The sequence below is a fragment of the Trifolium pratense genome, linkage group LG4, assembly GCF_020283565.1.
Source record: "Trifolium pratense cultivar HEN17-A07 linkage group LG4, ARS_RC_1.1, whole genome shotgun sequence".
Classification (NCBI taxonomy): Eukaryota; Viridiplantae; Streptophyta; class Magnoliopsida; order Fabales; family Fabaceae; genus Trifolium; species Trifolium pratense.
In genome coordinates, this window is record NC_060062.1 from 6,154,363 (window position 1) to 6,182,012 (window position 27,650).

General features: G+C 33.2%; 2 protein-coding genes and 1 pseudogene across 5 annotated transcripts; all 3 read right to left on the reverse strand.

Moving 5' to 3' along the window:
- Window positions 1–619: 619 nt before the first annotated feature.
- Window positions 620–15,276, reverse strand: LOC123920755 (putative disease resistance protein At4g11170). 4 transcript variants are annotated; one of them, XM_045973064.1, is made up of 13 exons: window positions 8,230–8,465; window positions 7,037–7,094; window positions 6,789–6,875; window positions 6,364–6,444; window positions 5,876–5,965; window positions 5,382–5,462; window positions 4,421–4,908; window positions 3,099–4,212; window positions 2,706–3,002; window positions 1,428–2,582; window positions 1,267–1,316; window positions 1,015–1,081; window positions 620–906 (listed from the first exon to the last, which is right to left on the reverse strand). In XM_045973064.1, exons 3-13 carry the CDS (start codon window positions 6,828–6,830, stop codon window positions 868–870), a joined length of 3,504 nt encoding a protein of 1,167 aa, XP_045829020.1. In that variant the 5' UTR covers window positions 6,831–6,875; window positions 7,037–7,094; window positions 8,230–8,465; the 3' UTR covers window positions 620–867. The 4 variants fall into 4 exon arrangements, with proteins under 4 accessions (XP_045829020.1, XP_045829017.1, XP_045829018.1 ...); XM_045973061.1 differs by having other exon boundaries at window positions 1,267–2,582; XM_045973062.1 differs by lacking the exons at window positions 6,789–6,875; window positions 7,037–7,094; window positions 8,230–8,465 and adding an exon at window positions 15,089–15,276 and having other exon boundaries at window positions 1,267–2,582.
- On the reverse strand, window positions 8,367–17,035 carry LOC123920756 (annotated as a pseudogene).
- Window positions 17,036–18,042: 1,007 nt separating this feature from the next.
- On the reverse strand, window positions 18,043–22,243 carry LOC123924530 (receptor protein kinase-like protein ZAR1). The gene is made up of 2 exons (XM_045977458.1): window positions 20,583–22,243; window positions 18,043–19,117 (listed from the first exon to the last, which is right to left on the reverse strand). The coding sequence occupies exons 1-2, from the start codon at window positions 22,075–22,077 to the stop codon at window positions 18,429–18,431; spliced, it is 2,184 nt and encodes a 727-aa protein (XP_045833414.1). The 5' UTR covers window positions 22,078–22,243; the 3' UTR covers window positions 18,043–18,428.
- Between the last annotated feature and the right edge of the window lie 5,407 nt (window positions 22,244–27,650).

Sequence of the window (27,650 nt, forward strand, 5' to 3'; positions counted from 1 at the left end):
ACACCTCAGCAATGAACAAATGGTGGCATTGCAGCAAACTACTTCAGCAAATCAGGAGTATATAAAACTTGTGAGATACCTCATAATGGCACCAAATGTGACACACCTCACTCAACTCTAAAAAAATTCTTATCCAACCAATAATATTGTTTAGACTGCGCTACAACTCGTCTCACCCCCTCAGCATATAGATCCACCCGATTGATGAACACTCGAACCTTGAAGCCCCAGTCGCGTAGGGCGACCAGGCCAGGCCGAGTCGGAAAGGCTTTGATGACACTCAACCAGTAATTAAGAAATAAATAATATTGTTTAGAGTTGATGGATCTTATTGAGAATATTAGGTACTTTGACGAAAGAATATTAGATTGTCATGGTTTCAGGAAAAAATATGGGTTCTAGGTCTATGCAATGAATGTATTATGTATATATGTGGATTTTAAGCTTATTATCAAATTTAAAGGAAAAATTGTTGTTTTACCGAATTCATTTGAAGCACCGCTCTAGACCCAAACTGCGAGGTTAACCAAAATGTAAAATCATAATAAAATTGTTGTTTTGCAACATTAACCAAAATGTAAAATCATATTACAACAAGAACCATCTGTCGAAGAACATGTTGGGAAAAAAGGTGAGTTTCCTTTCTCTGTGCACAATAGCTAGAAATCAAATCCCTAACAACTTAAAGTGTCCCTTTCCACATACCAACATGTTGGTATGTCTTCAAAGAATCTACTTATGACAAATTCAATAAATCTTATTTTTTGTTACATAACATGAAATTACACTTTCATGTGTTACAATGAGAAATCAATCATAGAACTTTGCAGTTAAACAAGAAAACTAGAGATAATCTACAGCTTCCAATTACTTCTGAAGTACTTGTCCTATAGCTTCATTTTCAACCTAGAAGGTAAAATCAAGAAACATTTGTTAGTTTATAACTAGATTAATTTCCATTAACTTGCAATCATTATCATCATACAAAGAACACTGGCTGAGTGAGTTTCACACCTGTACTTCTGCAATCCCCTTATCGTACACTTCTTTAGCTACCTCAGATTTGGAAATGCTGCAACCACTGCATCAAATTGCACAACAAAAAACAAATATATTTTAATGGACTACTTAATAGCTTTGTCTTAAAGCACTTAATTGGTGTGTGTGAGTGTGTGTGTGTGTGTGTGTGTTATAATTGTTATAACTGTAAATTTGTAATTATAAGAAGTAATGTTGATAACTCGAATGCTAACCGTGGCTACTTACATTAGACTATAGATTTGTGTGTAAATCAACTTCTTCATCTTAATCTTCAGCTGCAGGAAGAAAATACACAGGATGATACTAAGCACAGTCCTCTTCCATATGTTAATATAATCAAACAATTCCATTTCGTGAATGAGATTTTGATATATTGCTTGATTTACCGGGCTGATGCCAAACCCTTTTAGCTTCACCTCTGGTCCTTCCCTATATTTATTGGATACTGTCCTTGCTGTAACCTTGATTTTAAACTTTGTCTGATTTTTCGCTATGCTGGTTAGGTACTGAGAACATGGTTGGTCGTATATCATGCACACATGATCTAATGCAGTATAGCAACATGTCCTATACATGTAGATATCGATATCATCCTTTTCACCATCGCCCTCACCATCAAATACAGTGATGTTAAATTCCATAAGATCACAATATTGGGAGTCCTCAGCAAGAATGAAGCAAAAAACAAAGCCTAATAAAGGGGAGAAATGTGGCGGAGAGATATCAACAATCATTTCATCCTTTGTTGTCTTGTACGACAACCACTTTGGAACACTACTTCCAGGATACACATACACAGCTTGATAAGGAGATTCATATTTGTAATCATCATAGCTTTCGACATAATCATCATGTTCCAGTGTGGATAAATGTTGATATGCAAACTTCACTATATTGATTTGAACATTCAACCCAATATTTATGAGAGAACGCTTATCCAAGTTCGAGCAATTCCAGAACTCAACCCCTTTCTTGTTTTCCTTGAATTGTTCAGAAGCTGTTGAAGGGAACAATACAGTCTTCAGCGATTCACCTTCAGCAATTAGAGTTTCAAGTGATGAAGGAAGCGCTGGTAAAGCCAGAACCTCAGAGCAAAGTCTCAGGTCTAGTTTACGTAGTCTTGTAAGATTTTTTATGCTTGAAGGTATGCTCTCAATTTTACTCTCTCCTAAGGCCAGCATTTCTAGCTTGCTTAGACATCCAAAAGATGATGGAAGTGCATTGATGCGAATGCCAGTTAGGTCCAATTCTATCAAACTATTTGTTGTCACCGAGAATGTCCTCAGTTTTTTGCAATATCCAAGGTTGAGACAACGGAGGGAGCTTAAACGAGTATCACTTTCGAATTTGGTAAGGGAAGAACAAAATTCTAGATTCAATCTGACTAGGTTTTCAAGAGAGAAAATAGTTGGATGGATGCTTTTCAAATTATAACAACGACTGATATCCAATACTTCAAGATGTGGAGCTTTTGAAAAGTCTGGTAGCTCCTTTAGTACTTTGGATCTATAGAGTATAACTTCTTTTAAATTAACCAGACTCTGAAACAAAATTAAAAAAAAAAAAAATGATTACATTAAACATGACCTTAAGTTGTTATAGTTAATTATTTATCATTCCATGAATTAAGAGAAATTTGAAAAGGAAGATATATATTTTATTACCTTAATTCCATACCAAAGCTCTTCCACACGGCTATATGACAAGTCTAATATAACAAGATTCTTAGCAGAAAACTTCTCAGGGAATGATTTTAGAGGGTAATGCATCCAATGAAGATATCTTAGATCACTTGGAAAAGATTGAAGCCCTTGAGGAAGAAGATCCAAACAGTCTTGATCGTGTCTACCATGAAAATCCAAAAATTGCAGGTTGGTCATCTTAGCAAATACACGAGGGCTTAATTCCAGCTTCTTAATTGCTGACAAGTCTAAACTTATGCTTCTAACTGCTTCAGTACCCTGCCATGAATGTAAAAGAAAATTTTAAAATCGTTATAGCAAAACATTTTTAACCAAAATGACAAATTTTATCTAAAAAAGCCATATATTTTTTACCTTTTCATTTTTCAATACATCACAAATTTCATCTTGATCCCATAATCGACTGCGTTTTCTAGGGTCTTTACTAGATGCTCGACGAACAACTTCTCGGGCCATTTCTTGTATGGTGTCATGCATAGAAACAACATTATCTTCAGAAATAGTTACAAGAGCTTTATCTTTCAACCTTTCTAACCCAACAGTCACTGAACGATCACTCTCACAATCTTTCAGTAAAAGTTTTATGTAATCCACTTTCAATTTCAAGCCATTGAAAAAACATGCAATATCTAAAAAAATCTTTCGCTCTAAGCGATCAAGATCTTTATAACTGAGAATCATTACATCATAAACTTCTTTAATTGGATTTGTTTTAAGTTGGTCTAACTGACTTTCCCAAAATTCCATATCTTTTCCAATAAGATGACTACCCAAAATTTCAAGAACTAACGGAATGCATCCAGCATAATCGACAAACCTCTTTGATAGCTTATAGTACTTCTCGTTTTCAGGTTGATTAATCTGTTTGAAGGCATTTAAATAGAAAAGCTCAAGTGCTTGATTAAAACTCAATACCCCAACCTCATATAGATCATGATCATCAACTCCATTAGCAATAAGTACTTGCTTATCTTTGGTTGTTATAATTATTCTACTATCTGATCGAAACCAATCAAGGGTTCCAAATAACATCTTTACCTGATTTTTATTCTTGACATCATCAAGAACAATAAGAACCTTCATGCGGCCAACCCGTCTCACAATATCACTAGCCAACCTTTTTAGTGGATCAATTTTCACATCTTCTTCTAGTAATGTAGAAAAAAGGTTTTCTTTTAAAGATTGCAATCCATGTCTTGTTAACTCTTCACTTACCTTTGGTAAAAAACAACCACCATCATATTTAGACCGATTTCGGCAAAATATTTCTTCTGCAATAGTTGTCTTGCCAATACCACCCATACCACAAATTCCAATGACACGGACCTTTTTTGACCCTTTCCGTAACAATGATTCCAAATGTTCAATTGGTTTGTCAATTCCAACAAGTCCTTTTGAGTTAACTGGGTGCTTACTCAAACTCTTCGACACAACATTGATGATTTCTTCAAGCAGCTCAGCTTCATTCCTATACATCAAATCAAAGAGAGAAAAATGAATGAAAATGAATGGCACATTATGTTTAAGTTATAGAAGCTGCCAACAAACCATTATTTTATTATAATTATAGACCATATTGGCCTAAATTAATCCCAAGTCTAAAATATATAAGTGTATAACAAGTAAAAGCCACAAGAAAATGCAGAAAATTTAAGGTTGGGAACGAAATAACTAACTGAAAATCTGATAACTTAATTCCTGTCAGTTTAGTAGATTTTTGCAAAGCATGTTTCCAGTTCTGCACCCTTGACGGACTATACTTTTCGTTATGCTCAGAAAATGCTTTTTCATAACTCTCCTTTTGACTCTTAACAACTGTAGTTTCTACGTTGTAGAAAACAGGTATTACAATCTGTCCATATTTCTTTTTGCACTCAAATATTTTCACAAGCTCATCTAAGCACCAATGTGAAGAAGCGTAGTTTTCTGAGAATATGATCAATGAAATGAATGATCCTTCAATTGCTTCAACAAGTGAATGTGATAACTCATCTCCCCTCTTAATTTTGTTGTCTACAAAGAAGCTTATTTGCTTTCGAGGAAAAGCCTTAATCAAATGGCTAAGAAAGCCTTTGCGGATATCCTTTCCCCTAAAGTTTACAAAAACATCATACTTTGATCGTGGAGCATTGGTTGACAGTGGCTTTTCTCCTTCACCCTTAAACTATTATTAACAACAAAAATAGTATTAGAATCTTCATAAAACCTTAGGTACGATCTCTATAACATAAACAAAATACAACAACATTCAAAAACATTATTGTATTAACAAAAAGGGATGATATTCCTATGATCAATATCTAAACAAGTGTTATATTAAGGCCAGGCCAGGTAGTTAAATTTATAACATCATTCTTAATATACCATTGACAACATTTAAGAATGTTTCTAATATATATTTTTTTTTAATAACTTTATAGATATTAAAACTTACATTTTCAAGATATTATAATTTACAATAAAACACTGATAGCAGATAAGTGATTGCAAGTTGCAACCAACAAAAGTCTTTAATCAGTGTACAAAATCATCATAATGAAAACAGAACAAGAAAACACAATAAAAATCATTGAGTTAGAAGAGATATAATATGATCTTAAGATTAATGTCAAATTGTATAAGTAACGAAACAATCACCTCTTCGACAATTTTATTGACCATTTTGTCCTTCTTAACTGCTGCAATAGTCCAAAGTTTTAACTGGTGCTTTGAAATTCTCTGAAGAAACAGGAAATGCCAAAACAACATTAAAAAGAAATGAACAAGAAAAGTGAAATTAATGATTAGATGTCTGCTTGTCAACCTATAAAATTAGCATCTTGTAGTTATTTAATTTAATAATATAACCATAACCGTAACCATAACCATATTATTTCATGTATGCGTTCCGATTCTTGTAGTAATAGGATATACAGTAGAATTCAATACATAAAGTTTCAATGCAAAATCACATATCAGTTTCTTGGTTTAAAATTAAACTCCATTTAACCGAATAAATTCAATTAGAAAGGAAAAACATCATATATTTTGGAGGAACATTGGATTATAAATTATACTAGCAACGTTTTATACAAATCTTCACTAAAAAACTATACTATAAATGGATGAGTAGCAATAGATATCTCACATACATGATTTATACCAGAGTACCATATTGGCCGCATTTCCATGTTAGATGTTTTAGCAACAATTCCATTACTTCCAGAATGACTGTATTTTCCCTGAGGAAATGCAAATTAACAGAAGCAGAATCAGATGCAATTCTAATCTGTTAAATGTCATAAAAGCACAGAATTCCAAGCCAACATATACTTCAACTGTAAAATATGTAAACTCTGAATCCATTAGGTTTGGTCTAGTGGTGAGGGGTTTGGGTAGTATGCATGAGGTCCTGGGTTTGATCGCACAAAAAAAAATAAAAAAAAAATGTAAACTCTGTGTGTCTAAAAGAAGATCGCACACCTTCTATTTATAACGATGCTGCAATAATTACATTCAATGTCTAAGAATACAAACAAATACCCTAGGATGTTGACACGTCGTAAAGTCAACGAATAGTAAAAACACACTGACTTTTAACATCAACAATATCTAAATAAGATTTATGCGAGGAAATCACCTTCGCAACAATTTTATTGACCATTTCATTCTTCTTAACTCCTGCAGTAGTCCTCAAGTTCAACTGGTACTTTGAAATTCTCTGAAGAAACAGTAATTGCAAAGAGAATGTAAAGAAGAATTGAAGAAGAAAAGTAATGAAGTAGTTTCCGATCATCAACCTCATGAAAAGTAATGAAGAAATTCTCTGAAGAAACAGTAATTAGGATTTGATAAATATATGTTCTTTCGATTTCATACTGCCACTCATGATTTTATATATATGAACATTTCTTAAGATCAAAATATTATACTGTGAAGTATTGATAAGAAACATACTATTCTAACTAATGTATCAAGTTATTTTCAAACTTCAGTCTGATCTGCATTGTGTTGTAATTCATAGCATCATATTTATAAAACAAATATAATAAGCAGAGTAATTACAGCATGTATTATTTGAAAAGCTCCGGAAGACAGATATGCCATTGAATGAATTGGAAGAAATGCACTGTGAGCAATCTTTCTTAGTCTCTGTAACAATAAGGGAAATATATGGTTATTAAATATTAACAGAAAGAGAAAAAAAGAAATGAAAAGATCACAAGCAATTAAAATTAATGGTCATAGCCATAAGCAGAGGAAGGAGGATGGTATCATCATATGATATATCATATAAGCAAGCAATTACTGACCTTTAATGCTTTACTTGGCTGCTAGAGATTTGATTCAACTTTCTCTGATCATATATATCTGGAAGAACATTAGATTTGTATATTAAAGAAATATTAATGTCACCAATATTTAAATATAAAATAGTTGAACCATTACATGGAAGGGGGAAACGTTGACTTGCCAAACAGTATATGTATATATATGTTGAAATTATCTGTATGAACCTTGTGACATGCACTTTCCTTTAAATTTAAATATATTAAAATATTTATAATATTTTTTAATAATGGTGGTTGAATGAATTTGATTCCTCTATATTAAACTCTCTTTGACTTCTCTCAGCTTTTCTGTCTCAACCTTGTTTGTCTCTTAGTTATTCATAAGACTTAAGATAGAGAAGAACAAAAGAGAGAATTTGATTGATAGGACCTAAATCTATGGATGGATATAGCGGATGAGGCTAAGCTAATTCCTACAAAGTGGCCAACCGTGGTTCGAGTTCCGTTGAAAGAGACACCTTTATTGAGCGACTCCTTGAACAAGAATGAGTCCTAGTGCATTTTGATAAGTTTCCAAGAACTTGAGAAAACAGTTTTGGAGAGTTTATGAAAATAAACTAAAAACAGTTTATGAACATATCATAATTAGCTCTATAAGCTTCCTCCAACCATCTCAAACAGTCCTTAAAAATACTTTTCTATAGTTAAATGAACTTTGTAACACATGAAAGTATAGGTTTATGTTAAATAACAAAAATAAGATTCGTTGAATTCTTTCATAAGTAGATTATTTGATGAAGACACCAACATGTGGTTGGTCTGTGGTAACTTGGTAAGGGATTCAGACACTTCAAACAAGTGATCAAGGCGGAAAAAAAAAAAAAGGAAACAACAAATACGGTCACTAGGACTTATGCAGAAGCAAAACCCCCAACACTGAGAGCTCGTGATGCCATATAAAATTGGGAAATGGTGTTTTAAATACATTATTTAAAAATCATAATATAGTACATTCACTAAACTAATATCTTATCCGAAAAGTAATAACCCTCTCCCTATAAGAGTTCTATCATATGTGAATACTGAATACCATATTTCATATTGACAACATTAACCATATGTGATATACTTTGGGAAACAAAGTGAGTTTTCCCCCTCACAACTAAGATTTCTCTAATGCGAAAAAGCTAGAAATCAAATCCCTATTAACTTACTTATAGTGGCTGAGTCCCTGACCGCAAACCAACATGTTGGTGTCTCCTTCGAAGAATCTACTTATTGAACAACTATTTGACTCTATTTCCTAATAATTATGAAAATTAAAACTTGATCTGGAAGCTTCACATGTCATTGCAATTAACACATTTGCAATCAGTTGCATATACAGGACACTCGATGAGCTGAATTTCTACCAGTACTTCGGTAATCCCCTTCAGCTATCCTTCTTTACCTGCCACAGATATTGGAAATGCCGCAACTAATGTATCAAACTGCAGAACAAAAAACAGAGATATTTTAAAGGGCTACTCATAGTAGTCTAAAAAAATTATCAACACAAGTGACTTTTCCTTCAAGATGATTTTATAATGCACTTCCCTATCATTGCCTCTGCCACAATAATAGATAAAGGGCATAGTTCAAAAAACCACTGATCGATTTGACTAGAAAACCAATGAACCAGTCAAATGGCCAGTCATTTGACATACCAATTTTCTGATCTCAAAACCAATGTAAACAAAGGAATCAGTTGAGTCGGTCCAAATCAAGTGAAAAAATAGTAGTTATAATATCCTTTTGTGTATGCTGAAAAAAAAATTGACTACAAATATCTTCATAATATTATCTAAAAGTGTATGTGAAACGTCAATGTATAACTTTTTTTTTTGAAGGAATGTCAATGTATAACTTATAGTTGTGTTTTAAAGCATTTAATATGTGTATGTATGAATATATGCATTACAATAATAATTATAAGAAGTAATGTTGATAAATCAACTGTTTACCGTGTCTACTTACATCTAATCAAACTATAGACTTGTGTCTAAATCAACCTCTTCATCTGGTGAATAAGATCGTGGTATGTTGAGTTGTATACAGGGCTGATGCCAAACCCTTTTAGCTCCACCCCTTTTAGCTCCACCTCTGGTATTTCTCTATATGTCTTGGTTTGTCTCCTTGCTGTGACTTTGATTTTAAACCTTGTCTGATTTTTTGCTATGCTGGTTAGGTAGTGAGAAAATTGTTGGTCGTAAATCATGCACACGTGATCTGATTCAATATAGAAACATGACCTATTCATGTAGATAGTTATACCATCCTTTTCACCATCACCCTCAGCATCAATTGTAGTGATTTTCAATTCAATTCCGTAACAATGTTGGGAGTCTTCAACAAGGATGAAGCAAAAAACAAAGCCCAACAAAGGCGAGAGATGAGAAGAGAGATCAACAATCATCTCATTCTTTGTTGTCTTGTACTCGAACCACTCTGGAACACTACTTCCAGGATACACATACACTGCTTGATAAGACGCATAGTTGTCTTTGTAATCAACATAACTTTCAACAGAATCATGTTCCAGTGTCAGTAAATCTTGATATGCAAACTTCATCAAATTGATTTGCATATTAAACCCAATATTTATGAGAGAACGTTCGTCCAGATTCAAGCAATTCCAGAACTCAACCCTTTTCTTGTTTTCCTTGAATTGTTCAGCAGCTGTTGAAGGGAACATTACAGTCTTCAATGATATACATTCAACAAGTAGAGTTTCAAGTGATGAAGGAAGCTCAGGTAGAGCCAGAAGCTTTTTGCAACGTTGTATGTCTAGTTTTCTTAGTCTTGTAAGATTCTTGATACTTGAAGGTATGCTCTCAATTTCAGTGAGTTTTAAAACCAGGGTTTCTAGCTTGCTTTGAAATCCAATAGATGCTGGCAGTGCATTGATGGGAATAGCTGTTAGATCTAATTCTATTATATTCTCCAAATTCGCTGAGAATCTACTAAGCTTTGTGCAAAATCCAAGGTTGAGATAATGGAGGGAGCTAAAATGGGAATTGCTTGTAAATGTTGCAAGGGAAAAGCAAAGACTTAGGTCCAACTGCACAAGGTTTTCAAGAGAGAAAATAGATGGATGGATGCTTTCCAACCGAGGACAATGTTCCATAAGCAATACATTAAGACTTGTGGCTTTTGAAAAGTCTGGTAACTCCTTCAGTAATACTGAATTAGAGAGTCGAACTTCTTTTAGATTAACTAGATCCTGCCACAAAAGAAAACATAACCTTAAGTTATTAATTTCCATTTCCTTGAATTAAGAGAAATTTTATATGGAAGATACATATTCACTTACCTGCACTCCAGACCAAAGCTTTTCCACTAGGCCACGTGACAAGTCCAATATAACAAGGTTCTCTGCAGAAAACTTCTCTGGGAATGATTTTAGAGGGTAATGTATCCAATGTAGATATCTTAGACCAGTTGGAAAAGATTGAGGCCCTTGAAGATCGAAACACTCTTGATCATACCAACCATTAAAATCCAAAAATTTCAGGTTGGTCATCTTGGCAAATACATGGGAGCTTAACTTCAGCTTCCTAATTGCCGACAAGTCTGCACTTATGCTTCTAATAGCTGGCAGTGCATCAGTACACTGTGATGAATGTAAAAGAAAATTTTAATACCATTGAAAGCCACATTTTTAACCAAAATGACAAATTCTATGTAAAAAGAGTTTAATGGAGATGCACTCATTGTGTAAAATAGTTACACCGTCATATAATAAGAATCTATCACATTGCCATGTAAGCCTATATTATAACTGCATTTTAAAAATAACTTCCAAATACTAAATTCTTATTGGACGTGAGTGTTAAACTATTTGACACTGATAATGCATGTCCCCTTTTCTCATCTAAAAGTGCCATATATTTTTTACCTTGACATTTTTAAATACACCACAAATTTCTTCAGGATCCCATAATCGAGTGTGTTTACTAGGGTCTTCACTAGATACTTGGCGAACAACCTCCCTACCCATTTCTTGTATAATCTCATGCATAGATATTACATTATCTTTAGAAATAGTTATAAGAGCTTTATCTTTCAACCTTTCTAACCCAACAACCACTGAATTGTCACTTTCACGATCTTTCAATAAAAGTTTCATGTAATCCACTTTCAAACCCAACCCATTGAAGAAACAAGCAATATCTAAAAAATACTTTTGCTCCAAACGATCAAGATCATCATAACTGAGTCTCATTACATCATAAACTTTTTTAATTGGCAGTCTTTTAAGTTTATCTAGCTGACTTTCCCATACTTCCTTATCTTTTCCACAAAGCAAATGAGCCAAAACTTTAAGAACTAATGGAATTCCTTTAGCATAATTGACCACCCTCTTTGATATATCATAATAATCCATTTCAAGATGACGTTGTTTAAAGGCATTCAAGTTGAAAAGCTCAAGTGCTTCACCAGAATCCAATACCCCAACTTCAAATATATCATCAACTTCATGATTAGCAATAAGTACTTGCTTATCTCTGGTTGTTACAATTATTCTACTATCGGATCGAAACCAATCAAGAGTTCCAAATAACATCTCAAGTTGGCCTTCTTCCTTAACATCATCAAGAACAATAAGAACCTTCATACGTCCAATCCTTCTCTCAATATAATCAGACAGCCAATTTGGTGAATTGATTTTCACATCTTCTAATAATAGTTTAGAAAAAAGCTTTTCTTTTAAAAATGTTATTCCATGTCGTCCAAATTCTTCACTTACCTTTGCCAAAAAACAACAACCATCATATTCAGAGCAATTTTGGTTAAAATACATTTCTGCAATAGTTGTCTTGCCAATACCTCCCATACCCCAAATTCCAATGACACGAACCTTTTCTGACTCTTGACGTAACAATGATTCTAAATGTGCAATTGGTTTACCAATTCCAATAAGTCCTTTTGTGATAATAGGGTGGTTAATCAACGCCTTCGACACAAGATTGATGATTTCTTCAAGTAGCTCAGCATCATTCCTATACAACAAAAGAGAAAGATGTATGGATATTAATGGCCTATGAAGCATACACAGACATCGAACACGACAGAAAACCTCCTTTGTTCTCTCTCTAACAGGCTTCTATATATAAAAAAATATAAGGCTTAGAAAACAGGAGCAAATCTGCTTTAAAAGAAAACCGAATCCGCGTACAGATTTTGCAAAGAAATTTTGGATTTGCAATCAACCAACATCAGCCAATTTCGCTAAGCGAATTCATCAAAACCTGATTTTCTGATTTTAAATCATTCTTCACACACATGCTTACATGAACCCACACACATATATATGAAACAAGTAAATAACTAGAAAACATAGAAAATTTATGGGTGGAAAGAACTTACTGAAAACTTGATGATGTAATTCCTGCCAAATTAGCAGATATTTTCAAAGCACGTCTCCATATCAGCACCTCGGACGAATCAAACCTTTTTTCAAGTTCAGCAAATGAATTTTGATAACTCTTCTTTTGATGCCGTACATCTGTAGGATCTACCCCGTAGAAAACAGGTATTACAATTTGTCCATAATTCTCTTTGCACTCGATTATTTTCTCAAGTTCTTTCAAACACCAGCGTGAAGAAGCATAGTTTTCTGAGAATATGATCAATGACATGAATGACCCTTCAATTGCTTGAACAAGTGAATGTGATATGTTATCTCCCCTCTTAAGTTTTTCGTCAACAAAGGCATTTATTTGCTTTCCAGGAAAAGCCTTAATTAAATGGCTAAGAAAGTCATGGCGGATGTCCTCGCCCCTAAAGCTTACAAAAACATCATACTTTGTTTGGAGAGCATTTATTGACGTTGGTTTTTCTTCTATACCCTTCAATATATTAACAAAAATTGTTAAACTCTTAATAAAAGCTTACGAGTGATCTCTAATCTATATAACATAAACAAAACAAAAACATGGACATTATAGTGATCACGGAATGATAGCTATTTGGTGTGTATTTATTCATAGCTGAAAAGGGGATCACTCATAAAATAAGAGTGATAGCTATTTGGTGTTTTTCATTCATAACTAAGAAAAGTGTTCCCGATAAAAAAAAAACACGTTCAAACATGACCAATATAAAGTGTAATAACTTCTCTTCTAAATGGCATACACACCATTACAAACTGTATGAGTTTATAATATGAGTAATATGAGTTTATATAAAAAGAAAAAAATCAGTAATTTGACTCATTAGATATAATATGAGTTTATATTAGAGTCAAATTGTATAAGTGAAGCAACAATCACCTTCGCAACAATTTTATTGACCATTTCATTCTTCTTAACTCCTGCAGTAGTCCTCAAGTTCAACTGGTACTTTGAAATTCTCTGAAGAAACAGTAATGGCAAAGAGAATGTAAAGAAGAATTGAAGAAGAAAAGAAAAGTAATGAAGTAGTTGCCGATCATCAACCTCGTGAAAAGTAATGAAGAAATTCTCTGAAGAAACAGTAATTAGGATTTGATAAATATATATTGTTAGAAGTCTCACATTGGCTAGAGATATGGCAAAGATAGCCTTTAAAAGTGTAGTGCAAACCTCAACTCTCAAGCTAGCTTTTGTGGTTGAGTATAGGCCTCTAAAATTCTAATATGGTATCAGAGCCTATCCTAGATCCATTTGTTGTTTGTTGTGGAGACCTCCCATATTTGGGCCACCCGTTGTTGTTGATCCCACGTTCCAGCTTGTTCAGTTCTGGACGTGAGGGGGTGTGTTAGAAGTCTCACATTGGCTAGAGATATGGCAAAGATAGCCTTTAAAAGTGTAGTGCAAACCTCAACTCTCAAGCTAGCTTTTGTGGTTAAGTATAGGCCTCTAAAATTCTAATATATATGTTCTTTTTATTTCATACTGCCACTTATGATTTTATATATATGAACATTTCTTAAGATCAAAATATTATACTGTGAAGTATTGATAAGAAACATACTATTCTAACTAATGTATCAAGTTATTTTCACACTTCAGTCTGATCATGCCATCATATTTATAAAACAAATATAATGGTCACTAACTAGTACTACAAGTCAACATTTGTGTGTATGTGTGTGTGCCCTTTCCTCAATGTGTGTCTACGTTTGAAAAGCAAAAACAATTTAGAGCAAAAACCCGTTTATGTAGTTATTTAATAATCATATCCTGAGATGTTCACCAACCAATTCTTGTAGTATTAAGATATAAAAGAGAAGTCAATAAATAAAGTTGCGATACAAATTCAGATATCAGTTTGTGGTCCAAAATTAAACTCCAATTAACCATATTCATATTTTCAGAGGAGGATTGAATTATAAAGTAAATTAGCTTTATTAAGTGAAGGATTGAAGATAAAGATTAATGTTTTATAAGAATCTTCACTTAATTTCTATACTATAAGTGGATGAGTAGCAGCACATATCTCACATACATGATTTAAGCCAGAGTACCATAATGGCTTCATTTCCAAGTTATCCGGCAATGCCTTGCTTCCAGAATGCCTGTATTGTCTCTTAGAAAATGCAAACTAACAGAAGCAGAATCAGAGGGAATTCTAAGCTGTTAAAACTCATAAAATTTTATTAGTCCTATTCCCTCAGACGAAACTAACTAACAAAAGATTGACTAATGAATGACGCACTTAGGTACGTTTTTGCAATTTTGACACACTCATAGACTATCGTGACAGAACCTCACACAGTTAAATACTAAAATGAATGTTTACCTAGATTTCTGCAAAGTAAATCTTAAGTATTACTATTAATATTAAAAACTGATTTTCTGCATAAAATTGTGCAAAACACAGAATATAAGAAAGAAGGTCACAAAATATTTTGGTCTTACTATAAAGCTCATACAATATATATCTACCAATATAGAACTAAAAACCAAAACTATACACTCTTATTTTAAGAAAATGGTTCACAATGACTTGATTATATTCATCAATTATAAATTAAAAACATGTATCAATCTTAAGTTTTTCAGAAATAATTTGTCATGCGAAATCGAAATTAATAAGCAGAGTAATTACAGCATGTATTATTTGAGAAGCTCCGGAAGACAGATATGCCATTGAATGAATTGGAAGAAATGCACTCTGAGCAATCTTTCTTAGTCTCTGTAACAATAAGGGAAATATATGGTTATTAAATATTAACAGAAAGAGAAAAGAAATGAAAAGATTACAAGCAATTAAAATTAATGGTCATAGCCATAAGGAGAGGATGGTATCATCATATCATATAAGCAAGCAATTACTAACCTTTAATACTTTAATTGGCTGCTGGAGATTTGATTCAACTTTCTCTGATCATATATATCTGGAAGAACATTAGATTTGTATATTAAAGAAATATTAACGTCACCAATATTTAAATATAAAATAGTTGAACCATTACATGGAAGGGCGGAACGTTGACTTGCCAAACAGTATATGTATATATGTTGGAATTATCTGTATGAACCTTGTGACATGCACTTTCCTTTAAATTTAAATATATTAAAATATTTATAATATTTTTTAATAATGGTGGTTGAATGAATTTGATTCCTCTATATTAAACTCTCTTTAACTTCTCTCAGCTTTTCTGTCTCAACCTTGTTTGTCTCTTAGTTATTCATAAGACTTATCATAATTAGCTCTATAAGCTTCCTCCAACCATCTCAAACAGTCCTTAAAAATACTTTTCTATAGTTAAATGAACTTTGTAACACATGAAAGTATAGGTTTATGTTAAATAACAAAAATAAGATTCGTTGAAGATATAACATGAGCTTTAGATCAGATTCAAATTTTATAAGTGAATAAAAAGTCACCTTTGCAACAATTTTATTGACCAATTGTTTCTTCTTAACTCCTGCAATAGCCCACAAGTTTAACCAGTGCTTTGATATTCTCTGAAGAAACAGGAGATGCAAAAACAATGTTAAAAAGAATAGAAGAAGAAAACTGAAGCAAGAAAATTAATGAAGTAGATTTTCAAGTTAGATTTTGTAAACGCAGTGAAGACTATAGTAACTAACAATAGTCAGCCTATAAGAGTCTTCACTGAGTTTATATACTACAAATGGATGAGTAGAAGCACATATTTAACATACATGATTTATACCAGAGTCCCATAATGGCCGCATTTTCAAGTTAGATTTTGTAGCAACAATTCCATCAGGCAATTACCTTAGTTCCAAAGTTCCTGTATTGTCTCTGAGAAAATGAAAATTAGCAGAAGTAGAATCAGATAGAATTCTAAGTTGTTCAAACTCATAAAAGATTATTAATCATAATCCCTCAGAGCGACACATGTGAGGATTTTTCCAAGTCCCAGTTCTTGATTTTAAGGACTAAAATGATTGTTTCTCTAATTTCTACAAAGTAAATCGTTAGTATTATTATACCATGATTTCTGCATAAAATTGTGCAAGGCATAGAATCCAATGTTTTGGTCTTACTTTACAGCTTATACAATATCTACTAATATAGAACTAAAAACCATAATTACATACTGCCTTATTTTAAGAAAGCTACTCTTAATATGACTTAATTCGATTTGTCAACTACTATAAATTATAAACATGTATATTGATAAATCTTAAAGTTTCAGCGTTAATTCCTAACGCAAATTCGATATCATTTAGCACAGATTACCGCATATATTATTTGAGAAGCTCCAGAAGACGAATATGCCATTGAATTGGAACAAGTGCACTCTGAACAATCTTTCTTCGTCTCTAGAACCTTGAATATTGCAATAAGGGAAACACAAGGTTATTATCGGAACGAAAGAGAAAACAAATGAAATGGAATGATCAAAAGAAATTAAAATTAACAGTCATAGCTATAGCCATAATAAAGCAATTACTGACCTTCAATGCTTTGGCTGATAGAGATCTGATTCAACTTTCTCTCATATGAATGTCATTGACTTTACATTTTAAACTGTCAACTCATACACATTCACACTCCCACAGAGCATTGGATTTGAATACTATTAGACAAATATTATTATATTAACATCACCATTATTTATATATATATATATATAAAATAGCAGGGGTAAACATTAACTTACAAAACAGGATACATGTTGGAATGAATTTTAATATATTAAAATATTAGTAACAATGTTACTAATATTTTAAAATAATGGTGGTTGAATGAATTTTCTAATTGTTTTCCCTTCCATCATTAAGAGAAAAAGATTGAGAGAGTTAAGTAAGTTCTGTTAGGGCATTCCGCAACGGCAAATTAGAGTTGACCCTAAAAGGTTAGATTAACCAAGTCTTGAACAACAGAACACAAACTTAAGGGAACAATGTCAATCCCATATCTAAATCATAACACCCAAAAAATATTCTTTCACACATGGTCCATGACAAAGAGGAAAAAGAAGGTTCACAAAAACTGTGTTATAGCAAGCTAAGCAGTTTTGGGGCATTTCATCAAACACCATACGTACAACCTTATACCAATGATAAAGGGAATATATATGTACCAGAAACATTACTACAAGACCAATTCTTTGCAATGAAGTTCTTGAAATGTGATTACTTGTTGTACACTACACCCATGTCAAGAGATTCTGAAGTGCATACTATTCAACTCCAAAAATGATATGGCGAATCCAAGATTCGTATGTTGCTGCAAGTTTCCTTAACTCTAAGGGTTTCTCCTATACAGAATTTTGGAGGGAATGGAAATTTGGGAGGAAAAGAGTGCATAGTATCGTCTCGTATAAGGAAACTCATCTTTCTACCGTAGCTGATTTTCTTAAAGCACACTTTAAGAGAAGGCAACAAATGTGCGGATTGGTTAGCCAAATGTGGAAGATTAAACTCTCATGCAAGGTGACAGATAATCAACCTTGTCAACTTAAGGAAGATTTACAATGAAACTTATGTATACATTACTAATTAGAGAATTTAATAGAATAATTATGAAATGAGATTAGACACAAATTTTAAATAACATGTCAAGCGATTTTGCTGAAATTTCACTAAACAAGATTAAAATGAGGGTAGAATTAAATGAGACAAAGATAATTACAACTCTCCAAAATTTACACAACTTACAAAACACAAGTGACTAAATTAATCCAAAGATAGAAAGAAAAGATTTGCATTTTGCAGTCCCATATATTTGCCTAGCACAAAATCTTCTGATTGTTAATTGCCGCAAAAATGCTGTTGAGATCGAAGCTTCTTTTCTTTTGTATCAAGATAGCTAGCCGCATAGCCCTACCGCATCTCTGGATTGACGATGAGTATGACAAAATCATAGAGGTACTGGAATTTTATTGAAGCCTCAAAGACGATGGTACACCGTGATTTTGCCAAACATACACTTAATTAGAGCAAGCACATGTTCAATTCAGATACTACCTACCGATTTTTTCAAGATTTTCGAAGACAGTTTTCATTCTAGGCCTAACCTCGGGATCACCTTCAGTACAAGCAAGTGCAACATGAAACACAGCCAACACCTCTTTCTTAGCACGAACTTCTTGTAACAATGAAGGATCAACCATTTCAGATAATGGACTTTCTTGATCAAAACCATTTCTAACCCACCTTACCAAATCAGAAACTTCAACAGAAGCCGATGATGACGCCGATGTGGGAGAAGATTCTGTAGATTTCCCTGTTAACAACTCAAGCAAAACAACACCTAATGAATATACATCCCATTTTTGTGTTGGTCTACAACCAGGTACACGAGCCTCGGGGGCTTTGTAATTGTTACCACCACGACCATTATCTAATGACAACCTATTATTTGTTTTGTTTTCTTTGTGTGACGATTTCATCACGTAATAAGGTAAAGCGCCACCCATGAATCCACCAGTTGAAGGGTTGTTGCCTGTGATGCTGATTAGTCGGTTAAGACCGAAATCAGAAATGTAGGGTTGTAAGTCATTATCAAGTAGGATGTTTGTCGGTTTTATGTCACCATGGACAAATTTCCTTGGACTAAATTCATGAAGATAGGATAAGCCTCTTGCTATTCCTTTAGCAATTCTTAACCTTGTTGACCATGAAAGGTTAGAAGATGGTTGACCATTTCTCCCTGTACATATAATCAAATAGGATTAACTAAACCATTAGTAGCACTAAACTAGATTTATTTTTACCAAATTAGTGCAAAAACTCAATCAATTTATCAAACTAATTCAAAATTTAAATTTGTTGTGAAAACGAAGTTCTGAATACCACCAATTGCTTACACTACATTTTTTTTATTATTATTAAGTCGCGAATGACAAACACAACTTTGCTTCTTTTTTTTATAAGGAAGTTGTTATATTTGCGATCAAGTTTATTTTGTCTCTCCTTCTATAATTACTTATGAAACTGCAACAATGTTACGAGTTTTATATTGTGCGACAACAACCAACAGTGTGCCACGATATTTGCTAGTCAGAAATGACTTCCTTAAAGACAAAATTGTGTCTCAAAAGATTAAGTTGTTTTTAAGTAAAATTGTTATACACAATTAGTACTAGTTGAAGGGTCATAACATCTAGTAGGAATAAGCAGATTATGAGAATGTATGCTGAGTTCAATATTTTCTTTTGATATATGATTAAGTGTGAGACATAGGTGGAGTGAAAGTAAAGGGAAGGAGTATGAAAACAAATATAGTGGGGTCCAAGTCAATTTAAGATGTTGTGAAGCTTGTAGAGACTAAATGCTTCTTATTGAAGAAAGTATAAACTATAAGAATTAAGATGAAATAAAACATGAAAGAAAAGTACCCCTTTTCACTACGAAACCCAGGTTTTTGTCTGATCGAAAAGGCACAAAAGTAGCACAACGTGCACAGTTTAAAGGAAGCTAGTTTAAATGTACTATTATCCTGAAAATCCAAGAGTACTCAGGAGTCTTTACAATGAAGAAAACAAATATTGAAAACTCAATCAGCATTGTACTTTGAGAATAGAAATGACATGGAAGAGTGAAACTGTGACTTTATTCGCATCTAAAGTCGTTTTCTAAAATAAGAACAATTTTGTTTGTTTGTAAAATTCATAAGAAAAATAGAGTGTTCACCCCCACTCTTTTGATTAGGTAGACAACTTTAAAATAAAGTGACTCGTTTGCTCGTTTACTTTTTATTCATATGTAATAATTGTCCTAGAATTACTAATGAAATATATAAATAGCCATTTATTACCAAAGAAAGAAAAAAATAGCAATCAGGGTGTAGTTGTAAATTTTTTGTATACAATTTGGTCAGATACAATATATGTGGCGGCCGCAATTGAAATCACAAAGTAATCACGAAGATATAAAAAACTTTGATGTCACCGTCATGATTGCAATGGCATGCCATTTTTCAAAACATTGTCTATACATTACAAATTATAAGTGTGAACTGTGAATATAATTATGAACATATAATCACATCAACCATATTTAATAGCAGTTTTTTCAAGCGTAAAGCAAGTTAAACCCTCGAATCCAATTCGAAGACAACGAGCAAAAACCTAATGAAAGCAATAAGTTAAAATTATGAAACCTAAAGAACTGACCTCGAAGTGCATTGCCCAAATTTCCATTGGAGATGAAATCACTAATGAGAAGCTTTTCATCATGAGCCCAATAATAAGCTCTCAACCTAACAATATTAGGATGCTTCACCTTCCCAATGACTTGCACCTCAGCCACAAACTCCTTATACCTCTCTTCTCCACCCTCCCCTAATCTCCTCACAGCCACAGGCATCCCATTTCCAAGCACCACCTTATACACAATCCCCAATGCACTCTTCCCTAACACATATGCTGATGCCTTCAGAAGCTCATCAAGCTCAATCCTAAAACCTTTATCAATTGTCACCAATTCACCTTCCCCTTTCCCTCCTCCATCTACCTCAACTTCACCCTCATCACCGTCTTCCTCATTCTTCAAATTATTCATACATGGAAGCAAAGTACAAGCATTCTCTTTCCCATTCTCATCCTCATTATCAAACCTTCTCTTCCCAATGCAACTACACACATTGTCATCATCCTTTTTCTTCCAATAAACATACACAATCACAAGTCCAACAAGAGCGACCCCAGCAACATCGGCTGCTGAGATCAAAATAATCAAACCAGGGCTCAACCCTTTCGAGCTGTTACGAGGCTCGTCTTCGCGAGAAGATGAATTGGAACCTGATCCTCGGTCTGAGCCTGTGCAGGATTTTCTAAGTGGAAGTCCACATAGGTTTTTGTTACCGAGGAATGCAGTTGGACCCTGGTTTGAAAATGTTCCTGTTTGGGGAATCTCGCCAATTAGGTCGTTGTTTCGGAGATCAAAGTTCACGGTGGCCGACAATTTCCCGAGTGAGTTAGGAATCCTACCGGAGAGGTGGTTGAACGAGAGGTTCAGTGTACCAGAGAGGGTATGAAGTTCACCAATATCTTCCGGGATTGAACCTTTGAAATCATTGGCGGAGAGGTCAAGTTGGATGATATTATCGAGTTCCGACCATACACCGGCCGGAATCTCGCCAGAGAATTTGTTCCTTGCTAAAATAAGCCTTTGAATCTGCTTACATTTCTTGACATCATTAGGAATGCTACCGGATAACGAATTGTCAGAGAGGTCAAGATTCTGAAGACGTGGAATAGTACAAACGGAAGCCGGAAACGGACCGGAGAGATTATTCCGGTGAAGAAAAATACTATGTAATGCAGTAGCATTAAACAGCTGAACCGGAACTACACCATAGAAATCATTATCATGAAGATTAAGACGACGAAGATACCGAAGCGTACCAAGCTCCGACGGAATATAACCACGGAGAGATTTTCCGGCAAGCGCGATTCCAACAACACGTGGCTCCGGTACACCAGAGATATTAGCACAGGAGATTCCCGACCAACCGCAGGGATAGGAATCTCCACCGTTCCAATCGGAGAAAACACCATCACCGGATTGATCAACAGCAGATTTCAGAGAGAGAAGTGCTAGACCATCGGATGAGAGAGAAAATGTGAAACTGAAGAAAAAATGAAAGCAAAGAAGAAATAACTTCATTGAAGAGTTATTTTTTCCTTTAATATTAATATTAAGAGAAAAAAAAGTTTAGTGTTTTTGTTATAATGGTGGTGATTGATACGACACCGTTTTGGAGGTTAGAGGAAGAGAATAATGGTTTATGTGAAATTGCAGAGAGTGATGAAAAACAGAGGAATGGGAAGGTGTTGTATTTATGAGAAAGATAAGTTGTTTTTAATATGGTGGGGTCCATTTCCCGCCAAAAAGTACAGAGAGACTATCTAACCGAAAGAATGAAAAAGACAAAGAGTGAAGTATAATGTAAGAAAAATTTAAAAACATTTATACGCTTAAAACTTCAAATTATTACATCATTATATTATATACTTTTGGGTTGTTATTATGGAAATATTGCTGGTCCATGATGAGATTATGTTCTTTTGTGTGCAAGTTAATCTAATTTTTTAAGAAAAGTCATCTCTTGTAGTTTGTTGCATTAGCTCTTAATTTTGATTTTTCTTTTCTAATCAGGTTGTAAAATGTATGCTTGTCAACATAGTTTAGTTAATAAGGACATTATAATATGCAAAGACTAGAGTTCTTCTAACCCAAAATTCCGCTTATTTATTTTAAGAGATGAAATTCTGATCAATAGACTAGTTGACAAAAAAATAATTATGCTAGAGTGAAGCGATGAGATGCATTTAGTGGAATACTTAGAAAACTTAATTTGCACCATTAGCACTTGAAAGCTCATACTTGCACAATCATTTTAAATGACACAGTAAAAGTACAAATAAGCCATAAGTTTTTCTGAAGGGAACAAACATCTCCATCATAAGTGCTATTAAGCCACAAGTTTATCTAAAGGGAACTTCTCAATCGTATTCGTGTAATTTTTTAAGCTCAAATTCCATATATCAAAGCCATAGAATTGATACTAACTACACTGCCAAAGGTTAAAGAAAATTGTTGGTAGAACGCACTTATGGCATTATAATCTCTTTTCTTTTATCATGGGATCTTATTGCCTTGACCTAGTGCAATCCTTTTCTACAACCAACCACCACTTTCTCACTCACAGTAAAACTAAAAGGGGATGTGCCATCATAAACACTTCTTTTATACCGTACGTTTTACTGCAATTAAAGCCATTTGTTCCTTCACGTGATTGGGTAATGGAGATATATACCATCCTTTGCTATAAGCCTATAATTATTCAATCGTTGAGTGGAACATGTAATAAATAATAATTGCATCTACTACTACGTCTTAATCATTCAAAACAAACTTACAAGCTAATTAACGAAGCCACAATAAATATATGGCATAACATCACAAGTTTTTCAAATGTTTGTTTATACAATTTTGGCAATTATTTATACTAGCATGTAAGAACTTCAATATGTTCTAGACCACAAAAAAAAAAAAAAAAGAACTTCAATATGTCCCTAATATCTTCCCATGTTTCAAAAGAAGATACATTAAATCCAGCCAGCCAAATTATTAAATAGAAATCCAACAGAGAAAACAAATTAATGCTTCTCTTTGAAATCAAGGAATATAATTGATTGCAGTCACAAAATAGCTAAAATGAAGATTTCGACCAAATGTTTTGAAAATCTGACTTAACAAACCAGTAGGAGTCGGACGACTAACCAGATGAATTTCAAATCCAAATACTTCTTATTACAATGTCCAACTTTAATTTAGCCAGTTAAACAAACTACAACATGACCAGAAGGTAACTGATTTAACCTCATGCTTGGTTTTCGAAATAGAACTGAAGACTCTGCTAAGGAACAAGGAAATGCTTTACATATGGTACTTAAACAAACAGATAAGGACAATGGACAGAAAAAAAATTGGAGAACTGATTGGAGGTTTTCAACAGGCCATAACAGATGGCACAACAGAGAGGGAAATAATCAACCAAGCCAAGAGATTGAAGTTGGCTCCAACAACCAGCACAGACACAATTCAAATAATGGCAGGCCTTGAATTCCAGGCCAGCCAGAAGCCATGAAGGTATTATCCTGGAACTGTCAGGGGCTTGGCAACCCCAAGACAGTGCGAGCTTTGAAAAACCTCATTGCATACAACCAGCCAGACATCCTCTTCCTTATGGAAACTAAAATGCATGATCTCTCGGAAAATTTTAAAGCTAAGTTTGCTGCTACTTACAGCTCTTATGGTATTGATTGTACTCTTAACGGGGAGAGGGGAAAATCTGGGGGTATCTCTTGCTTATGTGGAATCATTGTACTTGTCAAATTGATATTAAGGATATGGATTTTAAGTACATTGATGTCTTAGTTACTAACCTTTCAAATTCTATGATTTGGAGAGCAACTGGTGTGTATGGGTACCCTCAACACCATAATAAACACCTTACTTGTGATCTTATTAAAAATCTCTCTAATAATACTACTAACAATAAGTGGCTCCTATTTGGTGATTTCAATTTAATCCTCAGCAGTGGGGAAAAATTCGAGGGAAACCCTTTGGATAATAATCTCACTTCTTTATTCAGATCAACTCTAAATTTTTGTGACTTGCAGGATTTGGGATTTAAGGGAGACATCTTCACTTGGAACAATAGACAACAAGGAGACCAGTTCATCAAATCTAGAATAGATAGATTCCTTGCAAACTCTGATTGGACTATGTAACACCCCAAATTTTATAAACTAGTATTTTCTTTATATTATTAATTTTAGTATTTTTTAAAAATTAATTTGATCATTTAGTTACATTTTAATAATAATTTGTGAAAATAATATATTCAATGAGTATACAATATCATGTTAGTTTCTCTAAAGTGTGAGAATGTTTAAGTAATTATTTTCTTAGAAATGAACTTTAGATAAAGGAAACCTATAAATCTAATATATTAATTTAGTGTAAGCTATGGTTGAAATTTTAGAACTGAGAGTGTAAAAGTATACACCGTTAAAAATAAATAGTTTATAAAAATATGTCGGAAATAAATAGTTTATTCCCGAATTATTTTATGTGTGCTTTGATAGTATATTTATCTTGTGTAGGCTGCTAATTAATATTTTCTCTAGACTATGAATTTAAGAAAAATATTTTTGAGATCACAAAAATATGTAAGTTTGGATAATGTCCTTAATTTTATCATTTCTATTAAAAATAAAAATGAAAAATAAAATAAAATGAACGATTAAAATAAGAGTAATTAAGAGATAAGCATGCATTTAATTTTATGATAAGAACTACACCTATGAAATCAATGTGGCCCCTTTGTTCCTCACAAAATGAAAGTGAAAACGTGGATCTAATATTTACCATGGAGAGGTAGAAGCATGAACCTATAAATAGAACATTAACCTTTTATCAAACCCACACAACTATCACTCTCAAAAGAAGGCAGGAATGTTAAGGTCCGAAACTCTTCCTTCTTCTTAAATTCTTTTATTTTGTTTGTTTGTCCTTTTAAAAAATTAGTCTTTTTCATTCACTTTAAAACTTTCTATTACTTTAATTTCAATAACTTTCAAGTTTAGGTTCTTTTGTTCCTTCTTTCTAAAACTTCTAAAACATTCATGTCACTTATTCACATGTTGGTTATGTCATTAGTGTTCTATTTCTAGCAGTTTTTAGCTTAGACAATTAAATCAATGAAGCTAAAAGTCATTTTCTTTCAAAAACAGGGTGTACTTATTCAATATACTAGTTAGTTACTGGTTGTTTATCTTTATTTGGCTTTGTTTTGATATTGGGCTCGGTCACTACTCTATAATAATTCCCTAAGTTTTAACTAAACAACATTCATTTACTTAATTGTTTAGAAATAAAATAAAATCAAAGATAGAAATCGAAAACATGGTAACAGCACCATATCCTTCTAAACATTTAGATTAGTATTATGATGGGTGGAAAGTGTTTGTTTAAATGATCTGAAGCCATATACATGATTAGAAATGCCATGCGATTTTCTTGTCATGCAATATTGTTCTTGTTAATATTACAATGTCGGCTTCTTGTTCTTGAATAATTTACTTTAACACTTTAATGATGTTAGACTTGTAATTACAATTATAGTTAGTTAAGAGACACTTGTTTCTATAAGTGAATAGGTATCATAGAAGAAGGTGATCGCTGAAGCTAATTTGGAAAGCTTCGAGGTAAGGGGAATCGCTAATAATAAGTTTCGATGAGCACAAGAAATGTGTTACTTGTATATTTATATTATTAGTTATAATTAGGGGTGTTGTGTACTTTATAGTAATTTAAATTCATTAAGGTATATGCAAAATGCAAAATGATGAGTGATTGATTTGGTTTGAGTTTATGTGAATAAATCTTCTGCAATATATGATTTTTAAAATGTTCATGTGCTTGAGTGTTTATGGTGAAAGTTTGAGGTGATCTCATAAGTTGTATGGTGAGTTTTGAGGATTAATATGTCTAAGTTAGATATTGACAAAGACAAATTAAGTTGAAGAGTTAAATAATTAATCACCTTTGATAGGTGAAGAGCAAAACAGGGTGTTTCTTACAGTACTATAATGTATGTAAGACTGAGGATAGGTTCGGCGTGGTCGCCTCAAGACCTAATGGGGATCACCGGCGTTTTGAACTCCTACCAATAGTCAGAGATAGCCACTCTGACTGGAGGAAATCATATAACCCGACGTGGTGAAACCTGACTGTGCAGGACTATCTATAATAAGGTGTAGCGCTCGGGCCAGAATGGTTGAGACATATTTGATATATGTTGATTTGCAAACGACCATGTTATGGCAGTTGAAACGGCCTTACGCTCATAATAGAGGTCTCCATGGAGTAGGTTGAATAAAGATAATACTAACCAAGTTAGAAGACTAACTTTGAGTGAAGAATTATGATTGGATTTTATATACATTTTAAATGATTAAATTTCGATGTTTGATATATTTGATATATTGGATATATTTGATTATCTTTGTTTTTGACTAATTGTTGAATTGTGATATTGATATAATGTTTTGTGCAATTCATATTTTTGTGACTATTTGACTATACGTGACTATTTGACTACTTGATTCTATTTGATGTAAATACATGATTAGATACTCAGGTATGTATATATACTAGTTAATTAAATGTATATACTTGTATAATATTATCTGTAGCCTTGTGACATCATCACGATGGTAACTTGTGTACGAGTGATTCACCCCTTACAATAGTTAGTGCAGGATATTAAGACCTCAAGTTGAAGTTCATTGAGGAAAGGAAAATGGCATTGTGAGAGACATTAAAATAATGAACGTGAGGTATCTGATTGGTGGTCTAGTTTTATTTTTGCATTCCGAAGAGAAAGATCTCTTTGATATGTATTGATGACGTCATTGGGGTACTCTCTAGATGACATGCATCTTTAGTGTTTGACCAGCTCATGATTGTTTGTGGGTTAGAGTCTTTTGTAGGAATTTATCTTTTATTATTTCATATTGAAAAATTGTAAGACACTTATGTGAAATGGAAATGTTTTATATTTGAAAATTCTTTGAGCAAAATTACTTGATGATTGTTTGATATAAGTGATGCATATTATTTAGGGGCTTACCTTCGATTTAAATAAAGTGTATTTTGAAATTACT

What these genes read in the sequence shown, in the direction of transcription:
- LOC123920755 (XM_045973062.1), bottom strand. Translation starts at nt 15,130, where the DNA reads ATGGCATATCTGTCTTCCGGAGCTTCTCAAATAATACATGCT. An exon ending in ATTAAGTTATCAGATTTTCA is followed by an intron (nt 4,213 to 4,420) that starts GTTAGTTATTTC and finishes TTTGATGTATAG; the next exon opens with GAATGAAGCTGAGCTGCTTG. An exon ending in AGGGGATTGCAGAAGTACAG is followed by an intron (nt 907 to 1,014) that starts GTGTGAAACTCA and finishes TTTACCTTCTAG; the next exon opens with GTTGAAAATGAAGCTATAGG.
- LOC123924530 (XM_045977458.1), bottom strand. Translation starts at nt 22,077, where the DNA reads ATGAAGTTATTTCTTCTTTGCTTTCATTTTTTCTTCAGTTTCACATTT. An exon ending in TTTGGGCAATGCACTTCGAG is followed by an intron (nt 19,118 to 20,582) that starts GTCAGTTCTTTA and finishes TTATATGTACAG; the next exon opens with GGAGAAATGGTCAACCATCT.